A 13,916-nucleotide genomic window follows, 5' to 3' on the forward strand; every position below is an offset into this window, starting at 1 on the left:
GTTTTGTTAATGATATTTGTTAAAGGGCTTACTACGTCCCAGGCACTGTACTAAGCCCTGGGGTAGATACAAGCTTGGACATGGCTCATCTCACATGGGGTTCACAGTCCTAATCCCCATTTTACAGACCAGGTGACTGCGGCACAGAGAAGTTTAGTTTCGAAGCATGAAGGACAAGATTGGAATATAATATTTAAAATAATAAATGCAGCTGCATATGTTTTAAGCATAAAGATAACTGATTGGGAAGGTGCTGCTTGTCAAACTTTAAATTTCTTTTTTAATGGTGCTAAGTACTTATTATGTGCCAGATAGTATACTAAGCACTGGGGTAGGTAGGAGCTAGTCAGGTTGGACACAGTCCATGTCCCACATGGGGCTCACAGTCCTAATCCCCATTTTGTGGATGAGGTAACTGAGGCACAGAGAAGTTAAGTGACTTGCCCAAGGTCACAAAGCAGACACAAACGGCTGAGCAGGGATTCAAACCCAGGTCGTCTGACGCTGAGCCCTGTGGTCTTTCCATTAGGCCATGCTGCTTCTCATGCTGATTCTTTACATTTTGAAAATATTCAATGACTGGAAATGATGGCTTTTTAACAAATATAATGTGGAAATTTCTATGTACTGTATGTTTAAAGAAATGCACATAGGGATGTATTTGAGAGACTTTGCTGATGTCAGAAAACCGCTAAAACCACTATTTTATCAGGAGTCCAAATGGCAGTTGAATTAATTCAACTTTACAGTAATAACATTGTCATTAATAAAAGAATGGTCTCCAAAAAACAATAAAGGGAGAATGATATCAAGTTTTTAGTTAAAAAAAAAATGAAAGGAAACAGTAAATCCCGTGTTTCAAGACTGACTATTCTTCATGATTGTAACGGATAGGAGTAAAAGATTTCATGCAAATGGCAGTTTTCAGTTCTGAAAATTACAGGCATGCATACTACTTTGCACTTACCTAAGCCATCATAAGAAGAAATGAGAGTCCCTGAAAGACTACCCTGATTGTCTTTTTCTTCTGAGGTATACGCCCAACCACCTTGTACAGTGCTCTGCACAGTAGGCATTCATTCACTACTTGGTGAAAATGATGTTGTTGATGATGATAATTCATTCACTCATTCAATTGTATTTATTGAGCACTTATTGAGGGCAGAGCACCATAATGATTGCTTGGGAGAGTACAATTCAAAAAATAAACTGACACATTCCCTGCCAACAATGAGCTTACAGTCTAGAGACGGGCAACTGGGTGGGGGAGAATGATCATGAAGGCTGGGAAATTGAGGACTCAAGCATTTTCCAGACAGTGGTTGATTTTCATGCCATATGGCCTTCAAATCCATAAGGCAGAGTTTTAAAAAAAGATTTTAAATGGATATTCTGCCTTGATTTGGATTTTCCTGAATTTACCCTTGCTACTGGCCTTTCCTGGAGTATAATGCTGCCCTTAGCTTGAGAAAGCTGACAGTGGGGAAGGAGGACTGGGTTGATTTTTACAGACGAGACTGAGTGGTTCTTTGGCAGTGAGGGTGCTATGCTGATGTCAAGGTCCTAATGGTGGGCTCAAAGGTGGGACTGAGGTGCTGGTCTCCCTCAAAATTTGTTCAAGGCACATAGCCTATACCCCTCAGTTCCAGGCTTAAACAGAAAAAAGTATATAGGAAAAATATCAACTCCAAGGATACAAAAAGTTTTAATAAAAAGAGTTTGCTCCATCTTAGCCTTTAGCCAGACACTAGCCAAATAGAATAAAGAATGGAAGCAGAATACCCACGAAAGCCAATCTGAACATTCAAACCCCAAATATTTCTTTTCCCACCATTGTAGTATTTTTTTCTGAGTGATCAAATTATTGAGCACTTAAATATGCAAAGACAAAAATAGAAGACTTGGTTCCTGCCCTCGAGGATCTTACCCATCTGACATAATTATCCCAACTCTCCACTTCACTTAGCTTGTGTAAAGAAGGATTCCATTGGCCAAATTACTAATCATAGAACAAAGAAACAATGGTATTGTCATAGGTACAGTACTGAAAGGAGAATATTACTGTAAAATAGTAATGAGAGCAAGATGAAACACCTTTATTGAAACAAGCCAAGTCCATTCTCCACACTCTAAGCTTAGCACCTCTGTCTTAGAATATAACCAGTAGCTCTTTACTCATGACAGGTAGATTGCATTTATGAGGATGATAAAAGTGAACACCCATAAATTTCATTTTAAAAAGTTGTCCAAAAATGTGGTTTAAGGTAGCCTGGGGTCTGGCAACTTTGAACAACTGAATGTAGCGTAAAATTGGTGGTTGTCACCAGAACAAAGAAAAATACCAGCTATGAAACCAGTGTATGGAAACACTTTAGTGCACAAACAAAGCAGTAAAAATCCAATGTAGTGATGCTGTAAATACAGTAGGCTGATAAGTAGATGGAGATCATGAGTCAACTTTTCAGTCAGTTGGAAAGATTAGGTTCAGATTGCTATCAGCCTAACCACCATTCTTCTAATTTTTTTTATCTCTTTAACTTACCACCTTATTATTACTTCTGAATAACAAAAATTAGAAGGAATTATGAGGTTCTCTTGCCTGGTTGATGCCTTAGGTCATACCTCCCTGAGGATAACATTCACTTTTCAGGAGGGACACGATTCACTTGAACCTAGGAAGAATGGATCTTCAACAGGAAACTGAACGGCCCCAGCAATAAGCTTCGGCACAACTGATCCCTTCAGACAGACAAAGGGATATTTTCAGCCAAATAGTCTAGTAGGGCTTTGCTTTGCCCCTTCTCTTATAATGGCCAGTTTGTTGGTCAGCTGAGGCCATGGAATCATGTCAGCTGTACCTGGGTTGGGTGTAACTGAGGAAAGTTGCAGGCAGCTGGCATCTCATCTCAGACAACTCAAACCCCTGCTTGACAGATACTAAAAACACTTGGATGGCCCTAAAAGGATAAAGGTAACGATAGTTTTCTTTTTAAAAACCCTTCATTCCAACAGGTTTCAGGAACCCTAAATGCTCCTTGAGGAACAGTCTCTTCCAAATTCATTAGCAATTAATCCAGTGCCTGCTCTTAGCCCTGTTGGTCAGGGAGTTTGAGAACAAAAGTTTGGTCTCCGTTTCTCCCTCTTCCGACTGGAACTGAAACTCCCTCGGTAACTTCCCAGCCCCTGCGCAGCCCTGATCCCATAGAAACGCTTCTGTGTCTTGGGGCAATGAAACCTTCCTTTAAAATGTTGCGAGCTTGGACATGAAGAGCAGGGCAATTGGGTGGGTTATGGTGTGGGTGTCCCTACAAGAGTCGGCAGGAAGATAACGACTCAGCTGTGGTTTTGAGTCTGCACTTCATTTCACTGTATCCTGCAATGACGGTTGAAGCATACAGAGAAGAGGAGGTTAGGACAAATAACATATGCCTGCCTTAGTGTAGACACAGCCTCAAGCACTAATATGTTTGAAGGAACAGTGCGGTGCCTTCCTGGACATGGATAAATCTTTGAATACTTTAGGAAGAAAATGGGTTACATTGCTAGTTCTGTAAAATCATATTTTTGTTTAGGGAAACATAAAATCGTCTTCGTAAATTATGTGTTCTGAAATTTGTAAATTCCTAAACTGAAAAAAAAAGTTGGAATTGACTAATAAATTTGGCTAGGGTGGGCAAAGAGTGGAGGAGAATTGACAAATTTCCTGGCGAACCTATCCCACACGGATCACTCGGGACCAAAAAGAAAAGGCTAGCTTTTTCCTAGAGCCAGATTTGATTCCCTGTCGTCCCCCCGCCCCGCATCCGGAGTAGGGAGGATGACGTGTGGAAACACACCTGGCACAGTGTTTAGAAATTTGCATCGCTGAGGATAATCACTCTGCCTAATCCCCTTAGTCTGTAAATTCCTCCTTCTAGGCTGTAAACTCTTTGGGAGCAGGGATGGGATTCCCCCAAACATTTAGCACAATCCTCTGCATACAGTAAAAGCTCAAGATATACCACTGATGGATTATTCATGTGTAAACTACTGTACCCTGCCCTCCTGTGGCCTTTATTTGCTGGTCCTAGACCGGGCAGTGGCCAGGAATATTGAGGGCAAGGCGAGTAGCCACTCACAATGAGCAATTCGACTGGTCATCCATTAAATCCAGGCTGCCCACCTCTTTCCCTCTTCTTTCTGCCTCAATCTCTCCTCTAACATCGGCTTTGTTAGACCACCTTCCTGGAAGCTGAAGAAAATCGTGGCGTTCAATCGCTAGTCTCAAACAAGGATTAACCCAAGTTGAAAACTCCACTCTCTGTAATTCATTCATTCCTTCAGTAGTATTTTAAAACACATCAAGACCCAAATTTAGGGGAAATGTAGAACTGTTCAGTTAGTATAATAGGTGAAAGAGGAAAACCGGTTGGAAGTTTAGTTTGCTCGAAGTATTCGCCACTAAAATTGTGACAACGGTTAGAAGGCAAAAGAAGGGAAGTTTAGCTGACACTAGCGCTGAAGTGGTAGAGGTTTAATATTTCTCTCTGAACAGGGCTGGCCAATGATGTTCCCTTCCCCTGAAAGTACTGTGTACTCTCTCTTCTCTTAGAAGAATGGAGTAGTAGAAGACAATGTATACAAATTATGCTGACCAAAGCAAGGAGTCAAATAAGGTTTTTTTTAAAAGATATTTACGTTTGACTAGCGGGGCATTTCCCCCTTTATAATTTAATGCTGTAGGAAAGTGGATATTTCGATTTAAATGAAAAAACGTAGCATCGGAAAAAAGTCTTTATTCATCTGGGATACAGCAAGCCGCCTTAGCCTATCCTTGATCTTTTTCTTAATTTACATATTAACTTATAACTCAACTCTTGTCCATGGTCATTGACTATATCATATGCAGTTTTCTGCCTTTGACAAGCAATTGTTGCTTTAACTTGAGAACTGGACAAAATGTTTATGGAGTCGGTTTTTACGTATCTGTTCTCCCGCAACTAGATGACATACACCTTCGGGAACAGAAACCATGTCTCGGCGTGATGATCCTGTATCTTCCCCGGCTCTTAGTGCAGTGTCCCGTCCACGGTAAGCACTTAATACATAACAATAACTGTTTACCAATAACAGTATGGTGAGAACATGAAATGTAACGTGTTTGCAAAGATATGTTTTACATATACCTATACCTGTAGTAGAATCGAATCATTTTGCCTTGGATCTGTTTTAATGAGTCAGTGCCAAGACTCTGGAATGATAATTTTACATTCTATGTAAAGGTCTGTGGCCCCCTAAATAGCAGGTCAAACAACCTAATCTAGGTAGTAATACTTCCTGGTGTTTTAATGTTGCTCCACCCAGAGCTCATGAATGACAGAGAATGTCTTTAAAGTGATTTTAACAAGTGGTGGGTTTTTAAGGGAATCGATCAAATCGTTTTACCAATACAAGTGCCTAAATTGATGGCAAGGTGACCAATACAAGTGCATAATTGATGGCAAGGAAGACATCTTTGCGTATCCTTTTTTTTCCATAAACAGACCCAATTTCTATGTTAGCAGAGCCCGAGATGTCATTTAGACTGTGAGCCCACTGTTGGGTAGGGACTGTCTCTATATGTTGCCAGTATCGGTGAAACTGACAGTATCGGTGAAACTGATCCAAGAGGCCTTAGTCTTTCACTGAAATACAATCAGAAGTAATTTTCAATTAATCTGGATTCAGGGCTAGGTTTTATTTAAATCTGTAACTGTAAGCAAGGCCTATTTATGTACACTATAAATCAGGGGCCCAACGGGTAAAAGAGCAAACGGTGCGCTCCAACGGCCACTTCCAGACACCACATAACTAAGTAAAAATCAATCTGCCAGAGAAACAAGGCCAGCAAATTCTCCTCGACTGACAGACCAATTTGGCAAACCCAGATGGACCATAAAGTAATGCACACTGAAATCCAAAGGAGACACGGAATCGAAAAGTGGTACTTTTCTAGAGAAGGGGTCCATTTTTCGTTCAATTGTAGAAAAAAGTCAGTCATTGATGCTTTTAACGTAGCGATGGGGGTTTCATCTATACTTTCGGAGATAAACTGCCCCCGCACTCAGTCTGCTTGTGGGGGACTAAGTTTGTGGGGGACTAAGTCCAGATACACTTAGAGAAGCAGCGTGGTTCAGTGGAAACAGCATGGGCTTTGGAGTCAGAGGTCATGGGTTCAGATCCCGGCTCTGCCAATCATCAGCTGTGTGACTTTGGACAAGTCACTTCACTTCTCTGTGCCTCAGTTCCCTCATCTGTAAAATGGGGATTGAAACTGTGAGCCCCCCGTGGGACAACCTGATCACCTTGTAACCTCCCCAGTGCTTAGAACAGTGCTTTGCAGAGAGTAAGCGCTTAACAAATGCCGTTATTATTATTATTCTCTGTGCCTCAGTTCCCTCATCTGTAAAATGAGGATTAAAACTGTGAGCCCCCCGTGGGACAACGTGATCACCTTGTAACCTCCCCAGAGCTTAGAACAGTGCTTTGCACAGAGCAAGAGCTTAACAAATACCATCACTATTATTATTATCCCCAAAAGCGAAAGAGGGAGGAGAAGAGGAGGGCTTTGTGGCCTAGAAGAGAACGCAGTCATCTTCCAGCACTTAGAACAGTGCTTTGCACATAGTAAGCGCTTAGCAAATGCTATTATTATTATTATTATTCTCTGTGCCTCTGTTCCCTCATCTGTAAAATGGGGATTAAAACCGTGAGCCCCCTGTGGGACAACCTGATCACCTTGTAACCTCCCCAGCACTTAGAATAGTGCTTTGCAGAGAGTAAGCGCTTAACAAATGCCGTTATTATTATTATTATTATTATTCCCTGTGCCTCAGTTCCCTCATCTGTAAAATGGGGATTAAAACTGTGAGCCCCCTGTGGGACAACCTGATCACCTTGTAACCTCCCCAGCACTTAGAACAGTGCTTTGCAGAGAGTAAGCGCTTAACAAATGCTATTATTATTATTATTATTATTATTATTATTATTATTATTATTATTATTATTCTCTGTGCCTCTGTTCCCTCATCTGTAAAATGGGGATTAAAGCTGTGAGCCCCCCGTGGGACAACCTGATCACCTTGTAACCTCCCCAGCGCTTAGAACGGTGCTTTGCACAGAGTAAGCACTTAACAAATACCATCATCATTATTATTATTTTCAAAAGCGAAAGAGGGAGGAGAAGAGGAGGGTTTTGTGGCCTGGAAGAGAATGCAGTCATCTTCCAGCGCTTAGAACAGTGCTTCACACATAGTAAGTGCTTAACAGATGCTTAACAGCTAAGCTGTCTTCCTCCCTTCAAGGCCCTACTGAGAGCTCACCTCCTCCAGGAAGCCTTCCCAGACTGAGCCCCTTCCTTCCTCTCCCCCTCGTCCCCCTCTCCATCCCCCCAACTTACCTCCTTCCCTTCCCCACAGCACCTGTATATATGTATATATGTTTGTACATATTTATTACTCTATTTTACTTTTACATATCTATTCTATTTATTTTATTTTGTTAGTATGTTTGGTTTCGTTCTCTGTCTCCCCCTTCTAGACTGTGAGCCCACTGTTGGGTAGGGACCGTCTCTCTATGTTGCCAACTTGTACTTCCCAAGCGCTTAGTCCAGTGCTCTGCACACAGTAAGCGCTCAATAAATACAATTGATTGATTGATTGATTGATATTATCCCCAAAAGCAAAAGAGGGAGGAGAAGAGGAGGGCTTTGGGGCCTAGAAGAGAACACAGTCATCTTCCAGCGCTTAGAGCAGTGCTTCGCACATAGTAAACGCTTAACAGATGCCATCATCATCATCATGGGACCGTCTCTATATGTTGCCAATTTGTACTTCCCAAGCGCTTAGTCCAGTGCTCTGCACACAGTAAGCGCTCAATAAATACGATTGATTGATTGATTGTGAGCCCACTGTTGGGTAGGGACTGTCTCTATATGTTGCCAACTTGTACTTCCCAAGCGCTTAGTCCAGTGCTCTGCACACAGTAAGTGCTCAATAAATATGATTCATTGATTGATTGATTGATTGATTGATATTATCCCCAAAAGTGAAAGAGGGAGGAGAAATGGAGGGCTTTGTGGCCTAGAAGAGAATGCAGTCATCTTCCAGCGCTTAGAGCAGTGCTTTGCGCATAGTAAGCGCTTAACAGATGCCATCATCATCATCATGGGACCGTCTCTATATGTTGCCAATTTGTACTTCCCAAGCGCTTAGTACAGTGCTCTGCACATAGTAAGCGCTTAACAGATGCCATCATCATCATCATGGAACCGTCTCTATATGTTGCCAATTTGTACTTCCCAAGTGCTTAGTACGGTGCTCTGCACATAGTAAGCGCTTAACAGATGCCATCATCATGGGACCGTCTCTATATGTTGCCAATTTGTACTTCCCAAGCGCTTAGTACAGTGCTCTGCACATAGTAAGCGCTCAACAGATGCCATCATCATCATCATGGGACCGTCTCTATATGTTGCCAATTTGTACTTCCCAAGCGCTTAGTCCAGTGCTCTGCACACAGTAAGTGCTCAATAAATACGATTGATTGATTGATTGTGAGCCCACTGTTGGGTAGGGACTGTCTCTATATGTTGCCAACTTGTACTTCCCAAGCGCTTAGTCCAGTGCTCTGCACACAGTAAGCGCTCAATAAATACGATTGATTGATTGATTGATTGATTGATATTATCCCCAAAAGCAAAAGAGGGAGGAGAAGAGGAGGGCTTTGGGGCCTAGAAGAGAACGCAGTCATCTTCCAGCGCTTAGAGCAGTGCTTCGCTCATAGTAAGCGCTTAACAGATGCCATCATCATCATCATGGGACCGTCTCTATATGTTGCCAATTTGTAATTCCCAAGCGCTTAGTACGGTGCTCTGCACATAGTAAGCGCTTAACAGATGCCATCATCATCATCATGGGACCGTCTCTATATGTTGCCAATTTGTACTTCCCAAGCGCTTAGTCCGGTGCTGCGCACATAGTAAGCGCTCAATAAATACGATTGATGGTGATGATGATGATGATCATCATCCTCAGTCCCGGGAGGCAGGCAGGTGGGTCCGGAGGCGGCCCGGGCGGGGGAACACCGAGGGAATCCTGCGACATCCTCGGTCCGGGGCGGGAGGGCTGGCTCCGCCGGCCCCTCCCCGCCCCGCAGGCTCCTCCTCCCGGCCGTGCCCTCGGATATACCCAGGCTCGGCCCCCGCCGCCGCCCGGGCACACGTCCGGGGAGAGGACCGGACCGGACCGGACCGGACCGGGCCGCTCCGCACCTGCATCCCGGCGGGCGGGGAGGGGCGGACCGGCCCGCTGCCGCCCGCCCACCGGGGACGGATTCCCGGGGAGGGCACCAAGACCGCCGGGAAAACTTGCGGGAAGTTGGGCGGCCGGAGAGGAGGAGGAACGGGAGAGGGAGCGGGAGCGCCCGTCCCGTCCCGCCCCGTCCCGCCCCGTCCCGCCGCCGCTCCGGCACGGGACGAGAGGGAAAACCCCGCACTTGCGCCCGGGCCGGAGCGAGGAAGCGGGCATGCCCGCCGAGCCCCAGCGGAGCTCCCCGTGAGCCGGGCCGGGCGACGGCTCCCTCCCGGCCCGGGGGGCGCCGGCCCGCTTCGGATCGCCTCCCTCCCGTCGTCTTGGATTGAGCGCCGGCCGGCCGGGCGGAGCCCCGGGCGAAGCGCTCGGGGAGTACAAGTGGGCAGCGGGCGGAGACGGTTCCCGCTCCCGCGATCGTCGTTGGGCGGCCGGCCTGCGGGCCCGCGGGCCCCGCTGCCCGCTCCCTGCGCCGCTGTCGGATGAGCCCGGCCCCGAGGAGCGGCCCAAGCCGCCAGCCGCCCGCCCCTGCCCCCTGACCTCGGCGAGGGACCGCGGGGACGCACCTGCAGGCGGGAGCCCGCCCGGATTCTCCCCGCGAAGGAAGAAGGGGACCTCGTCCGGCTTCTCCCCCCGACGGAAGGAGGGGAGCTCGCCCGGCTTCCGAAGGAAGGAGGGGAGATCTCCCGGCTTCTCCCCCCGACGGAAGGAGGGGAGCCCCCTCGGCTTCTCCCCCCGAAGGAAGGAAGGGAGCCCCCCAGCTTCTCCCCCGACGGAAGGAGGGCAGCCCGCCCGGCTTCTCCCCCCGACGGAAGAAGGGGAGCTCGCCCGGCTTCTCCCCCCGAGGGAAGGAGGGGAGCTCGCCCAGCTTCTCCCCCCGAAGGAAGGAGGGGAGCTCGCCCGGCTTCTCCCCGCGAGGGAAGGAGGGGAGCTCGCCCGGCTTCACCCCCCGACGGAAGAAGGGGAGCCCGCCCGGCTTCTTCCCCCTGAGGAAGGAGGGAAGCCCACCCGGCTTCTCCCCCCGACGGAAGAAGGGGAGCCCGCCCGGCTTCTCCCCCCGACGGAAGAAGGGGAGCCCCCCCCGGCTTCTCCCCCAGACGGAAGAAGGGGAGCCCTCCCGGCTTCTCCCCCCTGAGGAAGGAGGGGAGCCCTCCCGGCTTCTCCCCCCGACGGAAGAAGGGGAGCCCGCCTGGCTTCTCCCCCCGACGGAAGGAGGGGAGCTCGCCCGGCTTCTCCCCCCGAGGGAAGGAGGGGAGCTCGCCCGGTTTCTCCCCCCGAAGGAAGAAGGGGAGCCCCCCCCGGCTTCTCCCCCCGACGGAAGAAGGGGAGCTCGCCCGGCTTCTCCCCCCGACGGAAGGAGGGGAGCTCGCCCGGCTTCTCCCCCCGAAGGAAGGAGGGGAGCCCGCCGGCTTCTCCCCCCTGAGGAAGGAGGGGAGCAGGGGGAGCGGAGGGGCGCCGCCTCGTCGGTCCCCGCCGGGGCGGGGGGGGGAATCCCGTCGGCGGCGCCCACCCGTGATTTGGCGGTGGGGGCCGGCGAAGGCATGTCCAAGCCGGCGGAGCACGTCAAGCGGCCCATGAACGCCTTCATGGTGTGGTCCCGGGCCCAGCGGCGCCAGATGGCCCAGGAGAACCCCAAGATGCACAACTCGGAGATCAGCAAGCGGCTGGGCGCCGAGTGGAAGCTGCTCACCGAGGCGGAGAAGCGGCCGTTCATCGACGAGGCCAAGCGGCTGCGGGCCATGCACATGAAGGAGCACCCGGACTACAAGTACCGGCCCCGCAGGAAGCCCAAGACGCTGCTGAAGAAGGACAAGTTCGCCTTCCCGGTGCCCTACGGGCTGGGCGGAGTGGGGGACGCCGACCACCCGGCGCTCAAGGCGGGCGGGGGGGCCGGCGGGGCCGGGGGGATGGGACCCGACTCCCTGCTCGCCCACCCGGAGAAGGCGGCCCGCGTGTTCTTCCCGCAGGCGGCCGCCGCCGGGCCGTACTCCCTGCTGGACCTGGGCTCGAAGATGGCAGAGATGTCGTCGTCATCCTCCGCCGCCGCCGCCCCGGGACTCCCGTACGCCCCGTCTCTCGGCTACCCAGCCCCGGTGGCCGGTGCTTTCCACGCCGCGGCCGCCGCCGCCGCCGCCGCCGCGGTAGCCGCGGGCCACAGCCACTCGCATCCCAGCCCCGGCAACCCGGGCTACATGATTCCCTGCAACTGCTCCGCCTGGCCCGGGCCCGGCCTGCAGCCGCCCCTCGCTTACATCCTGCTCCCGGGAATGGGAAAACCCCCCCTGGACCCCTACCCCGCCGCCTACGCCGCCGCCCTATGACCCCCGTCGAGGCCTGTAACAGAGAAGGGGCCCTTCATAACGAGGTCCCACGCATGTACATATGTATAGGTCCGAGCTCCTCGTTTTGCTTCTGGCTGTATATAATGATAACACGTAATAATAATAATAATGTCGCGTTTATGAATGATAATCACGACGGCATTTGTTAAGCGCTCACTAGGTTGCAAAGCGCCGTTCTCAGCTCGCAGTCAGTCCCCGTTTTACAGATGAGGTCAACGAGGTAAGCGCTTACTCCGTGCAAATCAATCAATTCATCGTATTTATTGAGCGCTTACTGAGTGCAGGGCACCGGACTAACTTGGGTAGGGACTGTCTCTATATGGTGCCAATTTGTACTTCCCAAGCGCTTAGTACAGTGCTCTGCACATAGTAAGCGCTCAATAAGTACGATTGATGATGGTGGACTAAGCGCTTGGGAAGTACAAGTTGGCACCATGTGGAGACAGTCCCTACCCAACAGTGGGCGAGCGCTGGGGAGGTTACAAGGCGAGCAGGTTGTCCCACGGGGGGCTCACGGTCTTCATCCCCGTTTTCCAGACGAGACAACTGAAGCCCAGAGAAGTGAAGTGACTGGCCCAAAGTCACACAACTGACAGTTGGCGGAGCCGGGATTCGATCCCGTGACCTCTGACTCCAAAGCCCGGGCTCTTTCCACTGAGTCACGCTGCTTCTCTGGATTTTCATTCATTCAATCAATCGTATTTATTGAGCGCTTACTGTATCCGGATGTAAGCTGCGTGACTTTGGGCAAGTTATTTCACTTCTCTAGGCCTCAGTTCTCCCATCTGGAAAAGGGGGATTACGATTATGAGCCCCACGTGGGACAATCTGATCACCCTGTATCCCTCCCCGGAGCTCAGAACGGTGCTTGGCATGTAGTAAGCGCTTAACAAATACCAAAATTGTTACTATTATGTATAGCTCCAGAGTTGAAAATGCGAATCCGGGTGGGTTGGAGAGTGTGGGGTGCGGTGTGCGAGAGATGTGTATGTGCAGGGAGTACGCGTGACTGTGGTTTCCGCGATCATGTCCCAGCCTCACTTCTCACGGCAAACTTTTCAGAGGGGAGGTTGGGCTGCTCTGGCCGGCCGTCGCGGCCTCCTCTCGCTGCTGAACCTGTCGCTTTGGGCCCACGCCGATTCGGAGGAAACCGCTCTAGGAGTTGAGTTGTTTTTGTGGGTTTTTTTTTTTCCTTCTCCGCCTCCCCTCCCTCTTCCTTCTTTGGGTTTCCTCCCTCGGTCTATGTCGCCTGGACTCCGTTCAAGTAGTAGACCGAAAAGTGCGGACTGACTGACCCGGGAACCTGATTCATGTGGCATTGGTTTCTCCGTTTCGTTATTCTGACCTCTCTTTTCTCCGTCCGGATCGGCCGAACTCTTCGACTGTCCTTCCAAACGAGCAGGACACGCAAACGAGATCCATTTCCGACAGGTGACAGACACAATTCTGTCTTCTAGGTTTGAAATGATCGCTCTCTCCTTTGTCTGTCACGCGGGATGCAAATCGGAGTAGGAACCACACAGCAAGAAGTGGTGTGTAAGAGTTGTCGATTGTTTCTTGTTTGTTTTGGTGTGTGGGCTTTTTTTTTGGGGGGGGGCTGTTTCCCCCACCCCACCCTACGTTAAGATTACCTTGAGTTCATTTCTTTCGACCCTGGGCATGGAACTTATAGAAAAGGAAAGACGTGACTTATTCCGTTGGGTTTCAGTTCCGCACTGTAAATGTGTACACGTGTCTATGGAAACAGTAGATCTCTGAAGATGAGTGATTGACTTGGCCCTAAATCTGAGTCGGTTTTAGACTCAAAAATATTTCCAGCGAATTTCAAAGCTAAGATTACCGAAAGAATAAAACACGCTTTGCGGAACTTTTTCGGGACCGCAGTTTTATCTACGGTTGAATCAGACTTTTTGTCTGAGTGGTAATTACATATTTATTATTTAGACGAACATAAATGTAGCGTTGTTTTGACAGGTGTCAATCCTTGTTTTCAGATAGCTTTTATCCGCCGCCTCAGAAGTTGGGTTGTTTTGGACTTCTACCCCATTAGCTTATTTTTAGAGAACCTACCATTCAATTGCCAATGATAAGAAAAACACGCCTTTTAGAAAAGAGCCTTCCTCCATTATAGTTTTTTTGTTTACTTTTGTAATGTGTCTATTTGAACTAATGTTTGTGAATGAAGCTGGCTAACATGTATTTAGTTTTCATTTTGGCTTTATGTAATATAAAGTAAAAAGAAGTTTAA

At 48.9% G+C, this 13,916-nt stretch overlaps 1 protein-coding gene across 1 annotated transcript; it reads left to right on the forward strand.

Moving 5' to 3' along the window:
• The first annotated feature begins 10,802 nt into the window (after positions 1-10,802).
• Positions 10,803-11,925, forward strand: SOX21 (SRY-box transcription factor 21). Its single transcript, XM_038759620.1, has one exon. It carries the CDS (start codon positions 10,868-10,870, stop codon positions 11,645-11,647), a length of 780 nt encoding a protein of 259 aa, XP_038615548.1. The 5' UTR covers positions 10,803-10,867; the 3' UTR covers positions 11,648-11,925.
• Positions 11,926-13,916: the final 1,991 nt, after the last annotated feature.

Source organism: Tachyglossus aculeatus, chromosome 17 (assembly GCF_015852505.1).
Source record: "Tachyglossus aculeatus isolate mTacAcu1 chromosome 17, mTacAcu1.pri, whole genome shotgun sequence".
NCBI classification, from domain to species: Eukaryota; Metazoa; Chordata; class Mammalia; order Monotremata; family Tachyglossidae; genus Tachyglossus; species Tachyglossus aculeatus.

What these genes read in the sequence shown, in the direction of transcription:
- SOX21 (XM_038759620.1), top strand. Translation starts at nt 10,868, where the DNA reads ATGTCCAAGCCGGCGGAGCACGTCAAGCGGCCCATGAACGCCTTCATG.